This window comes from Halichoerus grypus, chromosome 2 (genome assembly GCF_964656455.1).
Source record: "Halichoerus grypus chromosome 2, mHalGry1.hap1.1, whole genome shotgun sequence".
Taxonomy (NCBI): domain Eukaryota; kingdom Metazoa; phylum Chordata; class Mammalia; order Carnivora; family Phocidae; genus Halichoerus; species Halichoerus grypus.
In genome coordinates this window covers 207,970,319-207,989,042 of record NC_135713.1, presented here as the reverse complement: position 1 = coordinate 207,989,042, position 18,724 = coordinate 207,970,319, and the positions used below count along the sequence as shown (strand labels likewise).

Below are 18,724 nucleotides of genomic sequence, written 5' to 3'. Positions count from 1 at the left end.
GCCGAACACCTTAGCCCGGCAGGCCCCGCCCACAGCCCCGCCCCGGCTCAGTCCCCGCCCCCGGAAGCCCGCACCCGTTTCCCATTGGTTTGCGATCCGCCGAGGCCCGCCCCTCCGGGCCACGCCGCATCCTTCCCCTAGCCAGCCCCGCACGACCCCCGCCTGCCCTTCCAGGCCCGCCTCTCATTGGTGGGCGCCCGAGGAGCCCCGCCCCCGTGCCGTCACTTCCGGGCAGAGAAGCCTGCGGAAGGCGGAAGTGTGCGCTCAGAAGCGGTCGTGAGGACCCGCTGAGGTGTCCCCGGCTGGTACCCGGCTGTTTTTCCGCCTCTGGGCGCGGGGACACGGAGGCGGCCAGGGACAGCGAGTGGGGGACGATGCCATGAGGCAGCCGCAGGGCCTGGCGGGGTCTGGAGGTTGACCGTCCCTGCCGCCTTCCCGCGAGGCCCCCTCTTCCAGGCAGTCGCCCGTCCCTCTCAGGGTCTCGCATCCTCCGTGGTCCCAGAGCCTCGGACCGGGGCTCCCGGCCCCTAGACCCCGCGCTATGACCGCGGCCGCCGCCTCCAACTGGGGGCTGATCACGAACATAGTGAACAGCATAGTAGGGGTCAGTGTGCTCACCATGCCCTTCTGCTTCAAACAGGTGAGTCCAGCGGCACAGGGGTCGCCCCTGGCCGGCCCGGGCGCTCACCCGGCCGGGAGGCACCAGGGCTGGGGGAGGCGGCTGGGCGGGGTCTGCGGCCGCAATCAGACAGGATTCTGCCGTGAGAGGCCCGCGGCGCGGGAGCCGGCGGCACCTGTCGGCCTTGGCCTGAGGGTTCGCACAGTGAGTGATTTCAGATCGAGGTTCGGAAGTGGAAAGTGACCGCAGGGTTCCGTGTTCTTTCTCCTTATCGTTGTGTTTTTGTTTTTTTTTTTTTTTTTAATTTTAAGTAATCTTTAGGCCCAGCGTGGGGCTCGACCTCACGACCCTGACATCTGGGGTCGATTTCACCGGACTGAGCCGGCCGGGCGCCCCCTCTTTGCTACTATTTTTAAAAACTCTGACCCGACTGTACTTGCTTTCCGAGTACACGGGTCCAGCCCTGAGGGCCTTGGGACTAGGTTGGGGTGTTGGTTCCAAGGTGATCCCGCAGTTTGCCAGATTGTGGGTTTCACCATATGTAAATGTTACCTCGGCTGAAAAAAATCTAAAATGTATTTAAAAAATGGGTGTCATGCCAACATTAAAGGCCACATGGAAAAAAGCCACCCTTTGTGCGGTGTGGACCATTTGGCTTCTGTTTAATCTGCAAATAAATGGGTATTTGGTGATTATACAAAAGGGAGGTTGGTGAGATTATCAAATTGGGCAGCTTCTTTCCTAAAAATGAACTCCTGGGCCTCACGTGTGCCAGGGCTGGAGTTGCTGCTCCCCCTTCGCACTGGAGAGGGCTGCTTGTGGGGGAGGAGGGGTGCCAGCCAAGGGAGGAGCAGGTGGGGCTGGGCAGGTGGCTGCAGGGCGCAAGGACCAGTCTTAGGGGATGAAACCAAATAGGGAGAAAAATGGAAATAAAATGAGCATTTTGAAACTGAAAGTGGGCACCCGTAGTTTAATTTTAGATTAACAAACACTTTGCCTTTTCATACTTAGCATCTTTGGGATAAAAATAGCACAAAATTTTTTTTTTTTAAATCTGGAGTTTATTAATCCCCCACCTTGAGCCTACCAGCCTGAATTGCTTCCAGCTTCCCATATGGGTTATTGATAGCTGTGCTGGCAAACGTGTGGGCAGGAGGACAGGGACTCTGGCTGCTCTAGAGCCCCGGGGGCAGCATCTGTGACTTAGCTCTGTGAATGCCAGCGTGCACGGCCACTCGCAGGCATTTCTGGAAGGACTACATGTCCCAGGGTGCACTGCGACTTGCCTGGCGCGGAACTGCCTCCTGGGGCATGTGTGTGGTTGGGCCTCTGTAGGTCCAAGGCTGCCACCCTCCACTTGGGTCTGTAAAGTGCCACGCAGCAGGGTTCTGGTGGGACTCCTGGGAAGTATGATTTTGGACCCAGGTGATTCAGCTGTGCACAGATTTGTGTCTCCCGAGTGGTGGGCACAAGGCCCCTGCCAGACTAACACGCCCAGGAAGAGCTCACACTTAGTGGTGGAGGCCCGCGTGCAAGCACAGGACCGCAAGGGGTCCCCCCTGTCCTGAGGGCCTAGCAGAGCGGGGGCAGCCTCTCATCTGGACGCAGCATCTTCTCCCTAGGAAGCCCTCGGCTGGAGCACTGAGGGAGGCCAGGGGGCAATTTGAGGATGTGTGTTGTTAGTGTTGGACAGCCACGTCATTTAAAAAAAAAATTGGTTTTGCGTTTTTTTGTGCTTGTTTGATTTTAGTAACTTGGGTACTTTTCAAAAAAATTAACATTTCACTGAAGTATAACATGCATACAGAGAAGTGTCCTTTTGGGTGTATTCACGGCGAATTTTCAAAAAGTGAACAAACACGTGGAACTAGCTCCCAAATTAAGGAACAGCGCGCAGCCGGCACCCCCTCGTCCCTGCTGCCGGGCCCCCCGTCCCACCTCTAGCACCATAGATCCGTGGTACGTGGGTTGTCACTTTGCGTCAGTAGAAGCCTACTCTTAGGTGCCTTCTCCTGGCTACCTAGCGTTCCCGTCCGTGGCTGTCCTGCGGTTTATTGCTCTGCCTTTGCTAGGCATTCACGGCGTTTCCTCCCTGAGCTCTGCGAACACCTGCGCACAGGCTCTGACGCTGAGTGTGGCTTTCTCTGGGGTGTTTCTTGGAGCAGAGCAGCTGGATTGCACACACCTCCCGTAGAGCACACTTGTTTCTTCGGCTTTTATTTTTTTGCCTGCAAATATGTTTAATACACTTAGATTACACAGAGGTAGAGGGAGCAAGAAGGAAACGACATCTAAGTGAGTCCTCCAAGAATTCTTACAAAAGTCCCAGGCTGGCGGCAGCCGCTAGGAACCGAGGCACCATTGACGTTAGAAACGAACATAAAATTTTATAAAAGTCTGCTGATTGCAGCATTCAGGTACTTGTACAAAAGGAGGGCTCTCTCTGCAGGCTCCTGATTTGTGACAGGGACCCAGGTACCTTACCTGGCACGGGATACCTGGAAGCCAGAGAAGAAAGACAGCTGGATTAAAAACACAGTCAAGGGAGTTCTCTATTGGTCTTGCCCCATGGGGGCACCAACGTTCGGTTTTTTCGCTGCTCTCACCGCAATCTCAAAACCCAGTCCCAAGACCCTGTACTTATTTTTTTTTTTTTAATTTTTTTATTGTTATGTTAATCCCCATACATTACATCATTAGTTTTAGATATAGTGTTCCATGATTCATTGTTTGTGCATAACACCCAGTGCTCCATGCAGAACGTGCCCTCCTCAATACCCATCACCAGGCTAACCCATCCCCCCAACCCCCTCCCCTCTAGAACCCTCAGTTTGTTTTTCAGAGTCCATTGTCTCTCATGGTTCTTCTCCCCCTCCAATTTCCCCCCCTTCATTCTTCCCCTCCTGCTACATTCTTCTTCTTCTTTTTTTCTTTCTTAACATATATTGCATTATTTGTTTCAGAGGTACAGATCTGAGATTCAACAGTCTTGCACAATTCACAGCGCTTACCAGAACACATACCCTCCCCAGTGTCCATCACCCAGTCACCCCATCCCTCCCACCCCACCCCCCACTCTAGCAACCCTCAGTTTGTTTCCTGAGATTAAGAATTCCTCATATCAGTGAGGTCATATGATACATGTCTTTCTCTGTTTGACTTATTTCGCTCAGCATAATACCCTCCAGTTCCATCCACGACCCTGTACTTATTTTTAAAAATGCTCTAGCCCTTTAGACTCTCCCCGAGACTTCCTAGTCCCTGCCCTGAAACTGTGTTTCTTCAGCTTTAGATCACAGATAAACTCGCTATAAACACTGGCAGACAAGTGTCTGCGTGAACACGTGTCCGTTTCTTCCAGGTGAATAGCGAGGAGTGCAATTGCTGGGTCAGATAGTGTCTATTTAACTCATAAGAAAGGTGTAAATGTCTTTTTTTTTTTTTTAAAGATTTTATTTATTTATTTGACAGAGATACAGCGAGAGAGGCAACACAAGCAGGGGGAGTGGGAGAGGGGGAAGCAGGCTTCCTTCTGAGCAGGGAGCCTGATGCGGGGCTTGATCCCAGGACCCTGGGATCATGACCTGAGCCGAAGGCAGACGCTTAACGACTGAGCCACCCAGGCGCCCCTGTAAATGTCATTTTAAATCTCTTCCCGCCAGAATGTGTTCACCACTCATAGCTGTTGATCTCAGTGGCTAGAAGGGGATATATTGGGGGGTGCACACAGAGAGCTGGGGAGGCCAGTTGTTTGCAGTGCCCAGCTGTTCGTTAAGACTCGGAGGGGCCACAAAGGAAGCAGCGTCCCTGGCACTCTTTCAGGGTCACAAAGCATGTGGCTACCACATGCCGGGAATTGGTCCCTTTCAGTGCTGGGAATTGGTCCCTTTCAGGCAGGGAAGTGAGGCAGAGCCGGGGCCTGGCACCCGCAAGAGTCAGGGGAGGTGGAGAGGGTGCTCAAGAGCCGTGCGTGTGAGGCAACAATACCGGCTCATTTTATTTTGTCTCTTTTTCTTCCAACCCTCCAGTGTGGCATTGTCCTGGGGGCTCTGCTGTTGGTTTTCTGCTCTTGGATGACGCACCAGTCGTGCATGTTCCTGGTGAAATCGGCCAGCCTGAGCAAACGGAGAACCTACGCAGGCCTGGGTGAGGACGTCGGCGCTCGGCATGGCGGCTGGGCATCCCCAAGCCCTTTCTTGGGAAGTGCAGCGTTCGAGATCTGGGCGCTGGGGCCTTGCTCCTGTATTTATTTACTTTCCTTCCACTTTATGCTTAAAGAGTTCCTTGAACAGCAGGTTTTCTTCCTTATTTTAAAATTTAATGCCGTTTTTAAAAACCCTTCCTGGAGACCCATGCTTCACTGAGGAGGTGACACTTATTCTCCTGTTTCCCGTTTATGCAAATACCAGTGGAGAGCCTCCCCTTCCAAAATCAGGCGGGACCAGTGGCCCTCAGACCCCTGTGCACTTGCTCCTGAGCCCCTGGAGCCTTCCTTCAGAACTGCCTGCCGGGGGGCTGTGGCGCTTCCCCACTTTGAATGCTGTGGAGGGGAGACGGCCGTCAGGCCGGGGCCAGTGGCCGGGATCCAGTCCCCTGTCTCTAGCGCTGCTGTTTCCTGATGCTCTGGGTTGTAATTTCATTTCCTTTAGGTCTTTCTTCCTTTGATTTGGGCCAAGGGCGAGGAGGCTGTGCTTTCTGCTTCCTTTTGGTTTGGACCGGTCCCTGGGGCACTTGGCTCTGAGGGCAGGGCCCTGACTCCCCGCACCCTCAGGCTGCTGTGCTCTGCATTCTGTGCTGGTGAGATTTGGCCTGGGGGCTCTCAGGAGCTGGGGAGAATCCCTGGGCTACTGATGAAAGTCCCCCCCCCCCCCACCTCCGGCCAGTGTGTGGCCAGAGTGCCGGGTCTGCTCTCCCTCTCACGGAGGAGAGGAAGTTGTGTGCAGATTCCAAGGGGCCAAACAAAATAAAAACATCTGCCAGGTCCACGCGTGGGCTTTCGGCAGCGCCAGCTCTGGCTCCCTTCCAGTTCGTCTGCTTTGCGTTGGCTCCGAGATCCTAGCATCTGTTCTGACCTCAGAGCTGAAGGAGTGCCTCCTTCTCTCCTTCCCGACGAGAATGGTGCTGTCAGGCTCTCGCTGTTGCTGGAGTCACTTGAGGCAGTGACAGTTACAGGTAAACGGGCCATGCCGAGATGACCGCATGCAGCTCGGGATGAAATGTGCTCCACGGCGCCCCTTCCTCCGCCTGCAGGGCTGTGGCCTTCGGGGTGATCTTTTCCTCCCCCTCCGAGGGTCAACATACGGCGGGGTTCCCGTAGCAGACATCCCACAAAGTGCTTGGCTGTGCTCTGACAGAGGACAGGTGACCCTAGACCACAGAGACTGGTGGCTTTTGACAGCGGTCTGTCTGAGGATTCTTAGAAAGTCCCTGAGAAGGCAAACTGGTTTGTCTGGATGTGAGAGACTGCAAGGAAGGCAGACGGTGGACACCCTTGTACAGGGCTGCCTGGGGCTCCTGCCTTTAGCTGCTCGCAGTGACTATAGCCCAGCTGCTAGAAGCAAAAAAGATCCCAAACCACCAGTGGTCTTCAGTTGTGCTTTTGGTCCCAAACGAGATGGCTCCGTTGTGTGAGCTCCCACAGACCCCGTGGCCCCGTCTGCAGCATCAGCTGCCCTGGGTCCAGCCTCAGAAACAGAGACCCCACCGCTTGGAAAGGAGTCCTAGGCAGGAAGAGAGGAGATTTCCCTTGGACCCTGTGGATCAGCGGCCCTCCTGCTCCTGGGCAGACTTACTGACGGGGTCTTTCTCCTCATCCTCTGCCTTCTCCTGGGCGAGAAACCCCATGAGAGCTTGCACCACAGCTGGAGAGGGTGGCCTGAGAGGAGGCCCCGCCGCCTCCCGGTGCCCTGGGGTCCGGGACAGACAGCCTTCGTTGGCAGAGCCCCGGGCCCCAACATGCATCGTCTGCGGGATCCGTGGCCATCGGGCAGCGTTGGGGGCGGGGACGTGGCCAGATGGCCTTTGGGCAGACCTGGTGACGGAGCAGGGGCTGGAGCGGCAGACGCAGCTCACCCAAGCGGGCTCCACGGCAGGGGTGGGGTGTGGGGGGTGGGTTCACGGAGGGGGTCTGCCACGCCCAGACGTGAGTGAGACTTTGCGGCGGTTTCTGAGTTTGGTGAGCCCCTGCAGCCCTCCCCGTGCCGCCCTCCCTGTGCCGCCCCCTCCGTTGAGAGCGGCGCGCGGGCGTCTGCCGCAGGGTGAGCTCTGCCAGGCCCGAATCACGGGGCCGGTGCCGTGTCTGTGGGCGGAGCTTCTGGGTTTCTGTGGTGTTCTGCTGGCTGCTCTTGGGCCGCGTTGGTGAATTTCATCCACTTCTTACCTGCCACTCCCTCGCCCTGTGTGTCCTGCTTTGTGTAGACTTTTTTTTTTTTTTTTAAGATTTTATTTATTTATTTGAGAAAGAGAGTGAGAGAGGTCACTAGCAGGGGGAGCGGCAGAGGGAGAGGCAGACTCCATGCCGAGCAGGGAGCCCGATGCGGGGCTCCATCCCAGGACCCTGAGATTATGACCTGAGCCAAAGGCAGACGCTTCACCGACGGAGCCACCCAGGCGCCCTCGTGTAGACTCTCGTAACCTTATTTTCAGAAGATAGGCATGCCAGCCAGGCAGCCTCCCCCAGTGGTCTCAGTCCCCCGGGGCCATCCCGAGGCCCGGACCCCACCGTGCTGAGTGTGGCCTCTGAGCTCTCAGTTGTGAGGACTAGATGCTTCTGGCACTGTATCTGTGGTCCTGGGGTCCTGGTCAGCCTGCTGCCCACTCCTGGGCCTGGGGTGGGGCCTGTCCAGCCAGTTTACTCCCTGCTTGTCTTCGGATGTGTGACCCACATGCGTGGATATGTGGCTTGGGCGTGAGGGCTGTAAAGCCAACCTTTCTGATGCCTGGGGGTCTCTACACCCTCATTTATCCAACAAATGTTTTATTGTCCTCTGTGCACGTGGCACTGGGGAATCAAATGCAGTCCAAGGCCTGGCTCTGGGGACGGCTGAGTTGAGGTCACCCTCCTATCTTGAACAGCACAGTTTGGTGTGCGTACCACCTTCTCTGCCCTGCTGATGCTGGGTGTCGGTCAGGAGGAGGCTTTGGATAGCTGGTGGAGAGAGCGGGAGTGGGGCCGGGGTCCCGCACTGAGCCGGGTGGTCTAAGAGTCAGCTCTGTGTCCACAGCAGCCTTGGAGCCACAAGCTAGGCAGTGAGCCCCAGGAGGAGAAGCTGCTGCCTGGCCTCCCAGGGAAGGACAGGGAGAGCCTCCCTCATGCCTGTCCCCGCTCTGCACAAGAGCACTGGTTAGACTGGTATGAGGCCACGCCTACCCCTTGTCCCCATGCGGCCCAGCCTGTTGGCCGCAGAGTGCCTGTCCCAGAGAGTGGCATGCTTGCTCAGAACCCCTTTAAGCCCTTTTGCAGACACCTGCCGGCCTGTTGGGGCTGGTCCGTCGCTGTGGTTCCTCCCCCTGAGGGACAGTCCCGGGCCCCCTCCGCCCTTCCAGTGCCATGCCAGGTGGGAGGCTAAGGGCAGGGTGCTGCTGGGCATTTCTGTTTGAGACTCGGGGTTGGAGGTTGCTGAGGGATCTGCACTTGAAGTGGGGGGTGGGGGAGCCCAGGTAAAGAAAGGGGTGAGTGGGGAGGCCAGAAACTGTGACAGCCCCATTGGGATGTCGTTCTGGGTGTCTGGGTGAAGAGTGCCCCCTCCCACCTTGGTCCCCTGACTAGCTAGAGTACCGTCCATTGCCTCGCTGTCCGGGATGCAGGTGTGTTCTGGAATTTTTGCTGGCAGTTGCTCCGAGCATTTGGGATACGCCGTAGCTATTCAGCTTCCTCACAGAAGGGACAGCGAGGAGCGGGGCCACCTCTGTGGGGCACTGAGTTATGTGTCCTGTCTAGAGGCGTGCTGCCCAGCGGCTGTCCTTGGCAGCCTCAGAGCGCCTCCCTTGGGTGACAGCAGGCCTTGGGCTGCTGCCTGCTGACTGGAGTCCTTAGTTTGTGAAGGTCTCAGCTCGGCCTTGAGTCTGTGGCAAGGAGTCAGAAAGGCAGGGAGGCCGGCATGACCCTCAAGGCAGGGGCCTGTGCTGCTCACCCGCCTTCTGCCCGTTCATGGCCTCTGTCCTCTGTGTGATGTGCCAAGCTCCCTCGCATTTGGCAACGCTGTACCTCTTCCTAAGTCATTGCGAAGTGACGAGTGTTGTTTGGACTCATCACACCAACTGGCTGCATGTTTCCTGCTCTCCAAGTCTCCTCGGAATGGGAAGCTGGGCTCTGCTGTCACACGCAGCCCTTTCTGGTCGCTCCTGGGAGATGGGAACTTCCCTAGAGGGTGGGGGCATGCAGGGTTCCTGGGGCCACGGTTAGGTCCTGGGAGGAGCCTTGCCAAGCCAGCTCTTAATCTCTCCTCTGCTCAGAGCAGTTCTGCTGTCAGGAAGGAAGGACAGACAGCTCCTTTCCACTGTAGGACACACTGTTGTCTACCTTGAGGGGGGCAGGCCTGAGACCTCTTGTCCCCTCACCCCCCAAAGTGCCCCACTAGAAAGGATTCTCTGAGTTTTCCTCGGGAATCACAGAGGGTGAACCTAAAGCCCTTAGCCAAGTCGCTTTGGCGCGGGCCATGGAAACGTGGAACTGTCCGCGCCCTCCCCCGGCCCGGGTGCACGCAGCATCGGTCACGGGGTGCGCCTCCTCCATGGCTGCACGTGGGAGACTGCCACTTCACGGGGACAGGTCTCCTTTGTTGTTTTTAATGCAAAAAAATCAACTGCCTGTGGCTTTCTTTCCTTTTTGTTCGTTTTTCTGTGGTTTCCATTTGTTGATGGTAGACCTGAAAAAAGCATGGGACCAGAATCTTAAAATGCTCTCCTTACACCCTTGAAATGCCAGACCAGCAGGTTTTTGTCAGATAGCCCTTCCCAGCTTCCCTCGGTGGTGTCTTTGCTGGTGTGCTTTTCATGCTATCGGACTGACTGCCAGTTCTCTTTTTCTGCACTAGCGCTGCACGCCTACGGAAAGGTGGGGAAGATGCTGGTGGAGACCAGGTACGTGGTGGCGCTTCGCCGGCCTCACCCCCTCAGTCCTTCTTCTCCTGCCCTGAGGAGAAGCCTGAGGGCCATTTCACACTGAGCCACACGTCTCGGATGTGGACTGCTTTACAAGGTGGTACTTTTCTTGAGCGTCACTTACTAAATAGTTGAAAGTTCAATTTATTGTTACCCTTAAAATGATTCGTGTCAAGGGCGAAAGTCCCATTTAAGTCTTACTAAGGAAGATGTGAAAATGGGGACCTCGGGGAGCTCAGCACTGCTCCCGAAACCCGTGTGCCCCCAGCCCCCCACACGGTCACCTTGAGGCAGCATGAAACTGGAAATGTCCTGTCTTTCTCCCTTTGGAGTAGAGTTTTATGGGATGAAAAAGTTGCTGGGAAATTGCACTTTTAGGCTTGTAAATTAGGGAATCGTGAATGCAGAAGAGCAGCCCCCTGAAAGCAGTTGATCGTTCTTTTAACTTGTGTCGCATCACGGTGCAGTTTGGTAGCCCCGGAAAGATCGCGCACAGTCTCTTGTGCAGAGAAAAGCTTAGTCATTCAGTGTTCGTTCCGCGTAAAAGAGCGAAGTGCCCCAGGCATAGCTCAGGCTGGCAGGCCCAAGTTCTCGGGGCAGCGCATCTCACCGGGCCAGCCTCAGGTGGTCACGAGCCAGCTGTGTCGGTGGGGACGGGTCGCGGTGAGGGGGTGAGATGGTGGACTCCTGCTAGGATGGGGCCCTTTCAACCCGACCTCGTTCTCTGCAGCATGATCGGGCTGATGCTGGGGACCTGCATGGCCTTCTACGTTGTGATTGGTGACTTGGGGTCCAACTTCTTTGCTCGGCTCTTTGGGTTTCAGGTGAGAACATGCTCGGGACCCGGTGCATTGGCGTGTTTGCGGTTGCTCCTGGGGCAGCTTCCTGTGACGCCCCTGCAGGGCTGCATATCAGCCCCGTGGGGACCGGGGGGCAGGGTGAGACCAGCCACCTGAGGTCGGTTAGAAGAAGCTTCTGGATGCTGTGGGGTTAGTTCCAAGCCTGCGGGTTGGAAACTCTGGGGATCCACTGGGGTGATGCCTGCCCAGCATGCTCGGCTCCCCCCAGGTGATTGGTACCTTCCGTGTGTTCCTGCTCTTCACGGTGTCCCTGTGCATCGTGCTCCCGCTCAGCCTGCAGAGGAACATGATGGCCTCCATCCAGTCCTTCAGCGCTATGGCCCTCATGTTCTACACCGTGTTCATGTTTGTGGTGAGTGCCGGGGGTTCCTGGGGGTGACGGGAAGGTGCTTGAAAGCCGGGGAAATGTTAGAGTCATCCTTGTGAGCCCTGGTGGGGCACGTGGGCCGCCTGGACCTGGGCCATCAGGGCAGCAAGGGCGCCAGGGCAGGGGGCGCGGCCGATTCCCCAGGAAACGAAGTGTAGATGCTCCTTGTTTTACGGAAAGACATTTCATGTGTAGTTTGTGATCAGGAGTCATGGATCCAGCATTTGGTCACAAGGGGTCAAGTTGTTTTCTAGATGAACATTCATAGCCAGCCAGTTCTGGGGGGCCGGTATGGGACGCATGCTCAGAACGCTCATTTCCTACTGAGCGCCTGGAGGCCTCTGAGTGGGAGCCTGTGGGGCCTGAGCCCAGGGCCTGCCTGTTCATAGTGAGGGTCAGACCTGCTCGCTCCTGAGTGAACGCAGTGAAAATCTTTGCCGTAGCTTTTCCTTAGAAAGCTGAGCACTGGGTGGCCATTCCCAGCATCCCCCAGTTGTGAGGGCTGCCCAGTGATGGTTACACTACTCTCCAGACAGCCCTGTCCTCTGGGGGTTTGTCTTTTAAAGTGTGTGTGTGTGGGGGGTGTGGGGGGGCCCTGGCTGCCTTAGTTGGTGGAGTGTGCAGCTCTTGATCTCAGGGTCTTGAGTTCGAGCCCCACATTGGGCGCAGAGCCTACTTAAAAAAAAAAGAAGAAAGTGTCCAGACGGGCCTGGGAAGGGCCTGCCAAGTTTGTGGGGACCGTCCCGTCACCTGAGGCAACTGAGGTGGGCATGGCGGGCGGGCCTCACTGTGTCCCGTCTGCTGTATGCGTTCAGGGCATGGGCAGCTGCCTCGAGTCCCAGGAAGGCCCTGCAGCAGGAACTCCTGCTGGCCGCGTGCATCCAGCTCGCGGCACAGCACAGGGCAGCAAACTGGGGGTGCGTGACCCCCAGCCGGCGGCACCAGGTCTGGCTACGGGGGAGCATGCGGCCGAGCTGCGGGTAGCACGGGCCCGGCAGCGTCAGTAGCCCGCCCGGCCGGGCCTGGGGTCCCGAGTCTGCCTCGTGTGCTGACCTGTACTGAGCTCAGCTTCCTCATCCTCATGCAGATCGTGCTCTCCTCCCTCAAGCACGGCCTGTTCGGTGGGCAGTGGCTGCAGCGGATCAGCTACGTGCGCTGGGAGGGCGTCTTCCGCTGCATCCCCATCTTTGGCATGTCCTTCGCCTGCCAGTCGTAAGTACTGTCTGCTCCCCAGGGGCCCGAGGCGCGGGAGGGTCCCCCGGGGCGGGGGTCCATGCAGGGAGATGGGCGTTGTGTGTTCTCTGTAATTGGGGGATGCAGGCCACCAACGTGTAATGTCTCGTTCTATTGTGACTTGTCCCCGCTCCAAGTTGAGGGAGAGAGCTGTGTGTATTTTTACCGAGAGAGAACTCGACTTTATTCCCGAGACGTGCTGCCGGCAGGACTGGGGACAGTGCCCAGTTCGCCCCCTCCCCCCAGAAGAGTTGGCTGTGGGGAACACAGAACAGCCCCAAACCATCTGATTCACACAGTCCCAAGCATTTTGCCAGAATTGAGCTGTTCGTGTGAGAATATTTAAAAGGAAATTGCACAAACATTGACTTCCGACTGCCGCCGGGGAGCCTTCAGAGGGGTGTGCGCGTGCGCGAGTGTGTTTTCTCTCTGGCACGCGGAGCTCTGTGAATGCAGAGCAGGCTATTTCCATAATTCCAGCAGCATTACCTTCACCACTGAATGACAAGAGCCAGTGATTCATGCCCGGTCGGAACGGTAACCTGCTCAAAAGAGAGGCATAAATCCGGCACGGACGGGAAAAGACCATCAGTGCACAGGGGGGCTGGCAGAGCCGGCCCCCCCCGTAGCTCCAGTGGGCATGTATTGTGCCAATCGTAAACTAATGTGGCAGATAAAATTTGCTCGTGCTGCTGTGTTTACACCCACATGCAAGATCCAAGTCGTCATTTCCCACTTACTGTCTCTTTTGGCAGCTCGGTTTCCACCAGAACACACTCTACTCTTGCTGTTTAATGTCCCCATTATAATTGGTGACAGAAGTTACATTCTCTTACCTTGTTACCAGTTGTCCTTTTTGTCTGTGAGTTTGCTTTTTAAAAAATAAACCTGTGGTTGGGCTTTCTGGTGGTGACCACGGAGTAGCCAGCCCACCTCTGTTGGGTTTGGTTCTTAGGTCAAATGATAGGTTCCGGAAGGGCTGTGAGCCCACAGCTTGTTCTTCTGCTCGAAGAGGGCGTCGGCCCTATGGATAACGCCCACGTTCTCCCCAGTGAGCGGCTGGCAAGGGGGTCCGCGGAGCTTGGGGTGACCCGTTTGCTGACCTCCCCACCCTTAAAAACATTTGCATTTGCCAAGGGCAGAGACAGCTCTCCCCTCCCACTGTGTCTCTGCCCCAGAGTGCATGAGAGACGGGCTTGCCTGGTGACTGCCAGACCGCCAGGCCCTGGCTGTGTGACTGGTGTCCTTTCTGTAGGGATGGGCCAAGCTTCTGCTTTGCTTTTGCTGTCTGGCCCTTTCTGATCTTACTTCCTAGTAAATGAGTACTTGGTGGTGCAGAACCACTAGGCCCTGTGGCCCAGAGAAGCAGCCCGGAGAATGCTGAGCATGGAGGAGCCTGGTCCACACTGCGGCCCGGGTTTGTGCATGGGGGCTGCACATGGAAGGCTCCATCTGACTCGGGTAAAATGAGTCGTGGAGGCTGCTTGGCAAGGTGGGCGGTCTGGGAACGCTCTGTGGAGTGCCGAGGTGGGTTGTCGTGGACGTCTGTGGCTCCCAGCAGCAGGTTCCTGGGGCACAGGCAGGATTAGAGGGGGGCCACCGCCTTGGGCTTTCTGCACTTGTTCATGCCCCCGCACTGGGCACAACCTGCAGCTTGTGCTGGGGGCCAGGGGAGGGAAGTCCCCGTCCGGGGGTCTGAATCCGCTCCCCCAAGTTGGCACTCGCTGGCGTGGACCCTGTCCCAGCCCACGGAGCTGCTCGGCATTGAGATGTTGGTGCCATTTCCCCTCCAGGCCCTCTGCCATCGGCTTGGGCTGCATGGGCAGGTGCTGCCTGGCACCCTCCAGCCAGGCCGAGGGGAGGGCAGCTATCCGGGGTGACCCCTGCCCTCCGTGGGTGCCCCAACAGGACAGGGGGCCTGAGCTGGGAAGCACAGTTCCCACCATTTCCTGTTTGCTTTTCAGTGACGTCTCCTTTCACTTTCTCGAAGGTGGTTTTGGGGCTTGGCTCCACTCACTGTTATGCTTGTCCATTTATTGGCAACGAGTTTCTGCATCCTGACGCCCCCCTGCCAGCCGGCATCCGGCATGCGTGACCGCTGGCCATGGCTCCCGCTCCCACAGCCGCTGGGACGCCACAGCACACGGGAGGGAGAGTGGTCGCCTCTCTGTCTGGGCACCTCCGAGTGTAGCTTCCCTTGCCGGGTCTGCACACAGACCTCCCTGCCCCCCCCCACCTGCCCTCCCCACCTGCTCCCCTCAGGGACTGTCTGCTGTTTGCAGAGAGCCCGGTGGCTGTGTCCCGTCCACCAGCACTGCGCTGCTGGCCCTGGGCCGTGCGTGGGACAGAAGCAGCTCTCTGTCCCTCTGGGCTCCGATCGGCAGCACTGAGGCGAGTGCAGGTGGCCTGGCCCTGCTTACGTTTGTTTAACTTTCTGTTCTTTTGACGGCGCTGCTCGGAACAGCTTCCTGCCTCCCCTGTAGACACGTGCTGCTTCAGGGAGTGGTCCTGTTCCTGCTTCTGCGGGACAAATGGCCTTTCATTCGGTGGCACTTCTGAAATGTTTACAGAGAGCTCGTTAGGGGGGTGCTCCGGCTGCACTCTGCCATCCAAACCCTGGCCGTGGCCCTGAGTACCGTGGCGGCGGGTGTGTTGGAAGGAAGGTGCTAGAGACTCTGCCGGGGACTGGGGACCTGGGAATGAGGGCGGGCAGAGGGCGTGTCTTTCTCTGGCATCTGCTTGGCGAAGTCACTTGTTCTATACAGCCAGGTTCTGCCCACCTACGACAGCCTGGATGAGCCGTCGGTGAAAACCATGAGCTCCATATTCGCCTGCTCCCTCAACGTGGTCACTGCCTTCTACGTCACGGTAGGCGCCCTTTCACACCGCCCCCTCCCCTCCTGCGTCAGGAACGGGCTCAGCTCTCGGCCCCTCTGCAGGCTTGCCCGTTGCTCCTTTCCCATCCCGGGACTGGTGGCCACGGGGCAGACCTGCCCCTCCGTATCGCTCCCATCCCGGGGCCGTGCGGGCACCTCAGCAGGGGCTGCTCCCACATCACACTGGCTGGGAGTCTCTTCTGACTTCTTCTCCGAGACCTCTGGTCATCTGCTGTGGAAAGGGCACATCTGTTTACAGAAACTGGGGAGTATAAAATAGTGGAGGAAGAAAATAATCTTCGATTCTGGCCCACGGTGCAGTTACAGTTAACATTTTGGTAGATTTTTCTTCCGGTTCTCATGTTCCCATTTCTGTTTTTCTACACTGCAAGTAAAATGAGCAGTACGCTGAGATCCTAGCTTGTTTCCCCGAGCTCCATGGCATCCGCGTTCTTGTTAGTTTCTACAGGTGGTCCACGCACTTTGTTGTCCCTGTGGTGGGGCCGTCCATCGTGAGCACGGTTCTCCCCGTGGTCCCTGGGTTTGGATGTTGCCCCACAGGAAGATCGGCCGCTCTGCGGGGCTCGTGGGGCTCGCGGGGCATCCTGAGACTTCCTTTCCACGCGGTAGCTCACTGCCCTGGTGCCTGTTGTCTGCACGGGAAGTGTATTGGACCCTCCCTGATGGTGGAGCCTTCCGGCTGTGGGCATGCGGGTTACGGGCCAGCAGTCCCCCGGGCGGCATGGTCTTGCTGAAGCAGCTCGTGGGGTGGCCTGTGGGCTGTCTCCGGGACCGTGCGCCCCCCGCTGTCGCCCTGCCGCAGGTCGGCTGCTTTGGCTATGTGAGCTTCACCGAGGCCACCGCAGGCAACGTGCTGATGCACTTTCCCTCCAACCTGGTGACGGAGATGATGCGCGTGGGCTTCATGATGTCCGTGGCCGTGGGCTTCCCCATGATGATCCTGCCGTGTCGACAGGCCTTGAACACGCTGCTTTTCGAGCAGCAGGTAAGATTCTTAAGGCTCTTCAGGCGACACTTCACTAGGAAAATGTTACTTTGCTGATCTTAATTATGTCCTCTTCTGTTGCCTTGTGCTAGTTCTTTAGTTTTCTGGGCTGTGGCAGGGGGAGCTTTTCCTAGTTAAAAATGGAAAAGCTTCAGTTAAAGTGAAATCTTTTAATAGGGATTTTTTTAAAAACCAACTTTGGGCTCCTAATCTCAGCTGGTCCGCCCGAGACCCCCTGAGCGCCAACCCTATTCCCCCGCGCGGTCCCATTTCCGCTCCAACAAGATGAAAGAAACTGTCATGAATCAGGAGAAACTCACCAAACTGCAAGCACAAGTGCGCATTGGTGGGAAAGGAACTGCTCGCCGAAAGAAGAAGGTGGTTCATAGAATGGCTACAGCAGATGATAAAAAACTTCAGTTCTCCTTAAAGAAGTTAGGGGTAAACAATATCTCTGGTATTGAAGAAGTGAATATGTTCACAGACCAAGGAACAGTGATCCCCTCTAACCACCCCAAAGTTCAGGCATCCCTGGCAGCGAACACTTCCACCATCACAGGCCATGCTGAGACAAAGCAGCTGACAGAAATGCTACCCAGTATCTTAAACCAACTTGGTGCAGACAGTCTGACTAGTTTAAGAAGACTGGCTGAAGCTCTGCCCAAACAATCTGTGGATGGAAAAGCACCACTTGCTACCGGAGAGGATGATGATGATGAAGTTCCAGATCTTGTGCAGAATTTTGATGAAGCTTCCAAGAATGAAGCAAACTGAATTGAGTCAACTTCTGAAGAACATAAAACTTGAAGAAGTTACTGGGAGCTGCTATTTTATATTATGACTGCTTTTTAAAATTTTGTTCGTGGATCTGATAAAATCTAGATCTCTAATATTTTTAAGCCCAAGCCCCTTGGACACTGCAGCTCTTTTCAGTTTTTGCTTATACACAATTCATTCTTTGCAGCTAGTTAAGCTGAAGAAGCCTGGGAATAAAGTTTGAAACAAGGTTAATAAAGTTCTTTGCATAGGAAAAAAATAAAAACCAACTTTGGAGAAGAGACGGTGCCAGAACACACAGGGGTCTGTCTACACGGGAGGTGTGAAGCCGTGCCCAGTGTCCGAGCAGGTCAGCCCCCTGTCCCCTGACTCCCCGGTCCCCGGCTGTCACCCCCGAATCAGAGATGGAGCAGGAAACCCTGAGGGGTGAGGAGTGACTGGGAATGCAGAAGAGCCGGCTTCCTAGGCAGGCGCTGACCACAGCCAGGTCGGCAGATGAGCTCGGGGGTCAGTGCACTTTGCTTTTTATGTTTGTGTAACTGGACATTTTAAGAGTTTGACCAGAGACACCATGAGAGGCTGAGTTCCGTTCACTTTCACGTGTGCGGTCATGACCCTGCTTAGTCCTTAATGAGAAGTTTTCAAAGGTATGGGTTAGAACTAAAGGTTTCTCTTGGCTCTCTCACTTTTGCCAAGTTAAAAACAAAAGGTCCTTGTGTAATGGCTCGTGCCCCAAGATGTGGGGTGAACCCGTGCCTATCTTGGGAGCCCACAGACAGACAGACCTGCCCACTTTTCTCCGTGGAGTCTTGCATCTCCGGCTGGAGGTCCGTGAGCACGGTCTGCCCTGTCAGCCAGCACTCCTGGCGGCCACGCACACTGAACATTTAGGCCACAGGGTGGGTGGCAGGGGGCGCCTGGGGGTCTCAGAACTCCAGGAGACAGTGAGTCCAGTAGCCAGACTGGGGAAGCTGGGCACCTGGGCCTTCAGAACAGCTAGAACTAGGCTGGCTGTCCCTGTGGTCGGCGTGCGCTCAAAGCAGCTTCCTGCCGGTTTTGCCGCCAGAGATGGCACCTGATGGCCGAGGCCAAGCCCTGAAGGACCGGCCGTCCTTCCCCCTCCAGTTTGACCCCTCATCCCCCACCCCGTTGGCTGGGCAAGCCCCTGGGCGCCAGGCGTGGCCTGATTTAGCACTTTGTCCCTTGGGGGCAGCGGCGGGGGCAGCTCCCTGGCCCACCTCTGCACTGGGAGCCGTGGGCTTCTGTCTTTCCCACTTCGATGCCGATGCGCACGTTGTGTACGGACAGCATTTGTGTTGCCGTACATAATACATTTTTATCATTTAAGAAACAAAATCCACAGTGGCATTAGAGGCCATGTTAAATCAGGAAAGAAAATTCACCGACGTCCCTCCGTCCTCCCACGGATGACGTGGCGTTTCTGCACCTCTTTAGAGTCCTTTCAGTGAGGGTTCTCCTGTCTTCACCGGGTGTCTCCATGGAAACCCGTGGCACCTCTGTGCTCCTGCTCTTCCAGCTTTTGTGGGATGCTCTGCTTGTTGTGGGTCCTTCACGCTTGACCTCTCATGGATAGCTCTCTCCTGGCCTTCACACGTAGAGCTCCCCCTTCTCCCTCTCCTCTTGGAGTATTGGGTAGATTTCTAGGCAGGAGTCCTTGGGTCAAAAGGGGTAGCCCTAACGCCCCTCCTTGCCGAACCTGGTGCAAGTTATCATTCTAAGGTCAATCAAAAATTTGGGCTGCAGCCCCCTCAGTCCATCCTAAGAAAGCCACCTGCGTAAAGGTCTATTGTGGAAATGGGGTGATTTGAGATTCTAGTTACGGAAGGTTCTGAGGCTCCCCTGGAGTGGTGTTCTCCCAGGGAT

General features: G+C 56.4%; 1 protein-coding gene and 1 pseudogene across 8 annotated transcripts in view; both read left to right on the top strand.

Moving 5' to 3' along the window:
• The first annotated feature begins 234 nt into the window (after positions 1-234).
• The window catches only part of SLC38A10 (solute carrier family 38 member 10), a 41,471-nt gene continuing 22,981 nt past the window's right edge, over positions 235-18,724 (top strand). For 6 of the 8 annotated variants that reach the window (XM_036113209.2, XM_036113203.2, XM_036113205.2 and 3 more), the window contains exons 1-8: positions 235-640; positions 4,648-4,765; positions 9,655-9,700; positions 10,452-10,545; positions 10,790-10,933; positions 12,036-12,160; positions 14,947-15,049; positions 15,881-16,063. In XM_036113209.2, the coding sequence (XP_035969102.1) occupies positions 542-640; positions 4,648-4,765; positions 9,655-9,700; positions 10,452-10,545; positions 10,790-10,933; positions 12,036-12,160; positions 14,947-15,049; positions 15,881-16,063 (912 nt within the window). In that variant the 5' untranslated portion in view covers positions 235-541. Of the gene's footprint in view, positions 641-4,647; positions 4,766-9,654; positions 9,701-10,451; positions 10,546-10,789; positions 10,934-12,035; positions 12,161-14,946; positions 15,050-15,880; positions 16,064-18,724 lie in introns of those variants that run through there. The other 2 variants (XM_036113206.2, XM_036113207.2) reach the window with 2 other exon arrangements.
• LOC118549029 (transcription factor BTF3 pseudogene) lies at positions 16,269-17,078 on the top strand (annotated as a pseudogene).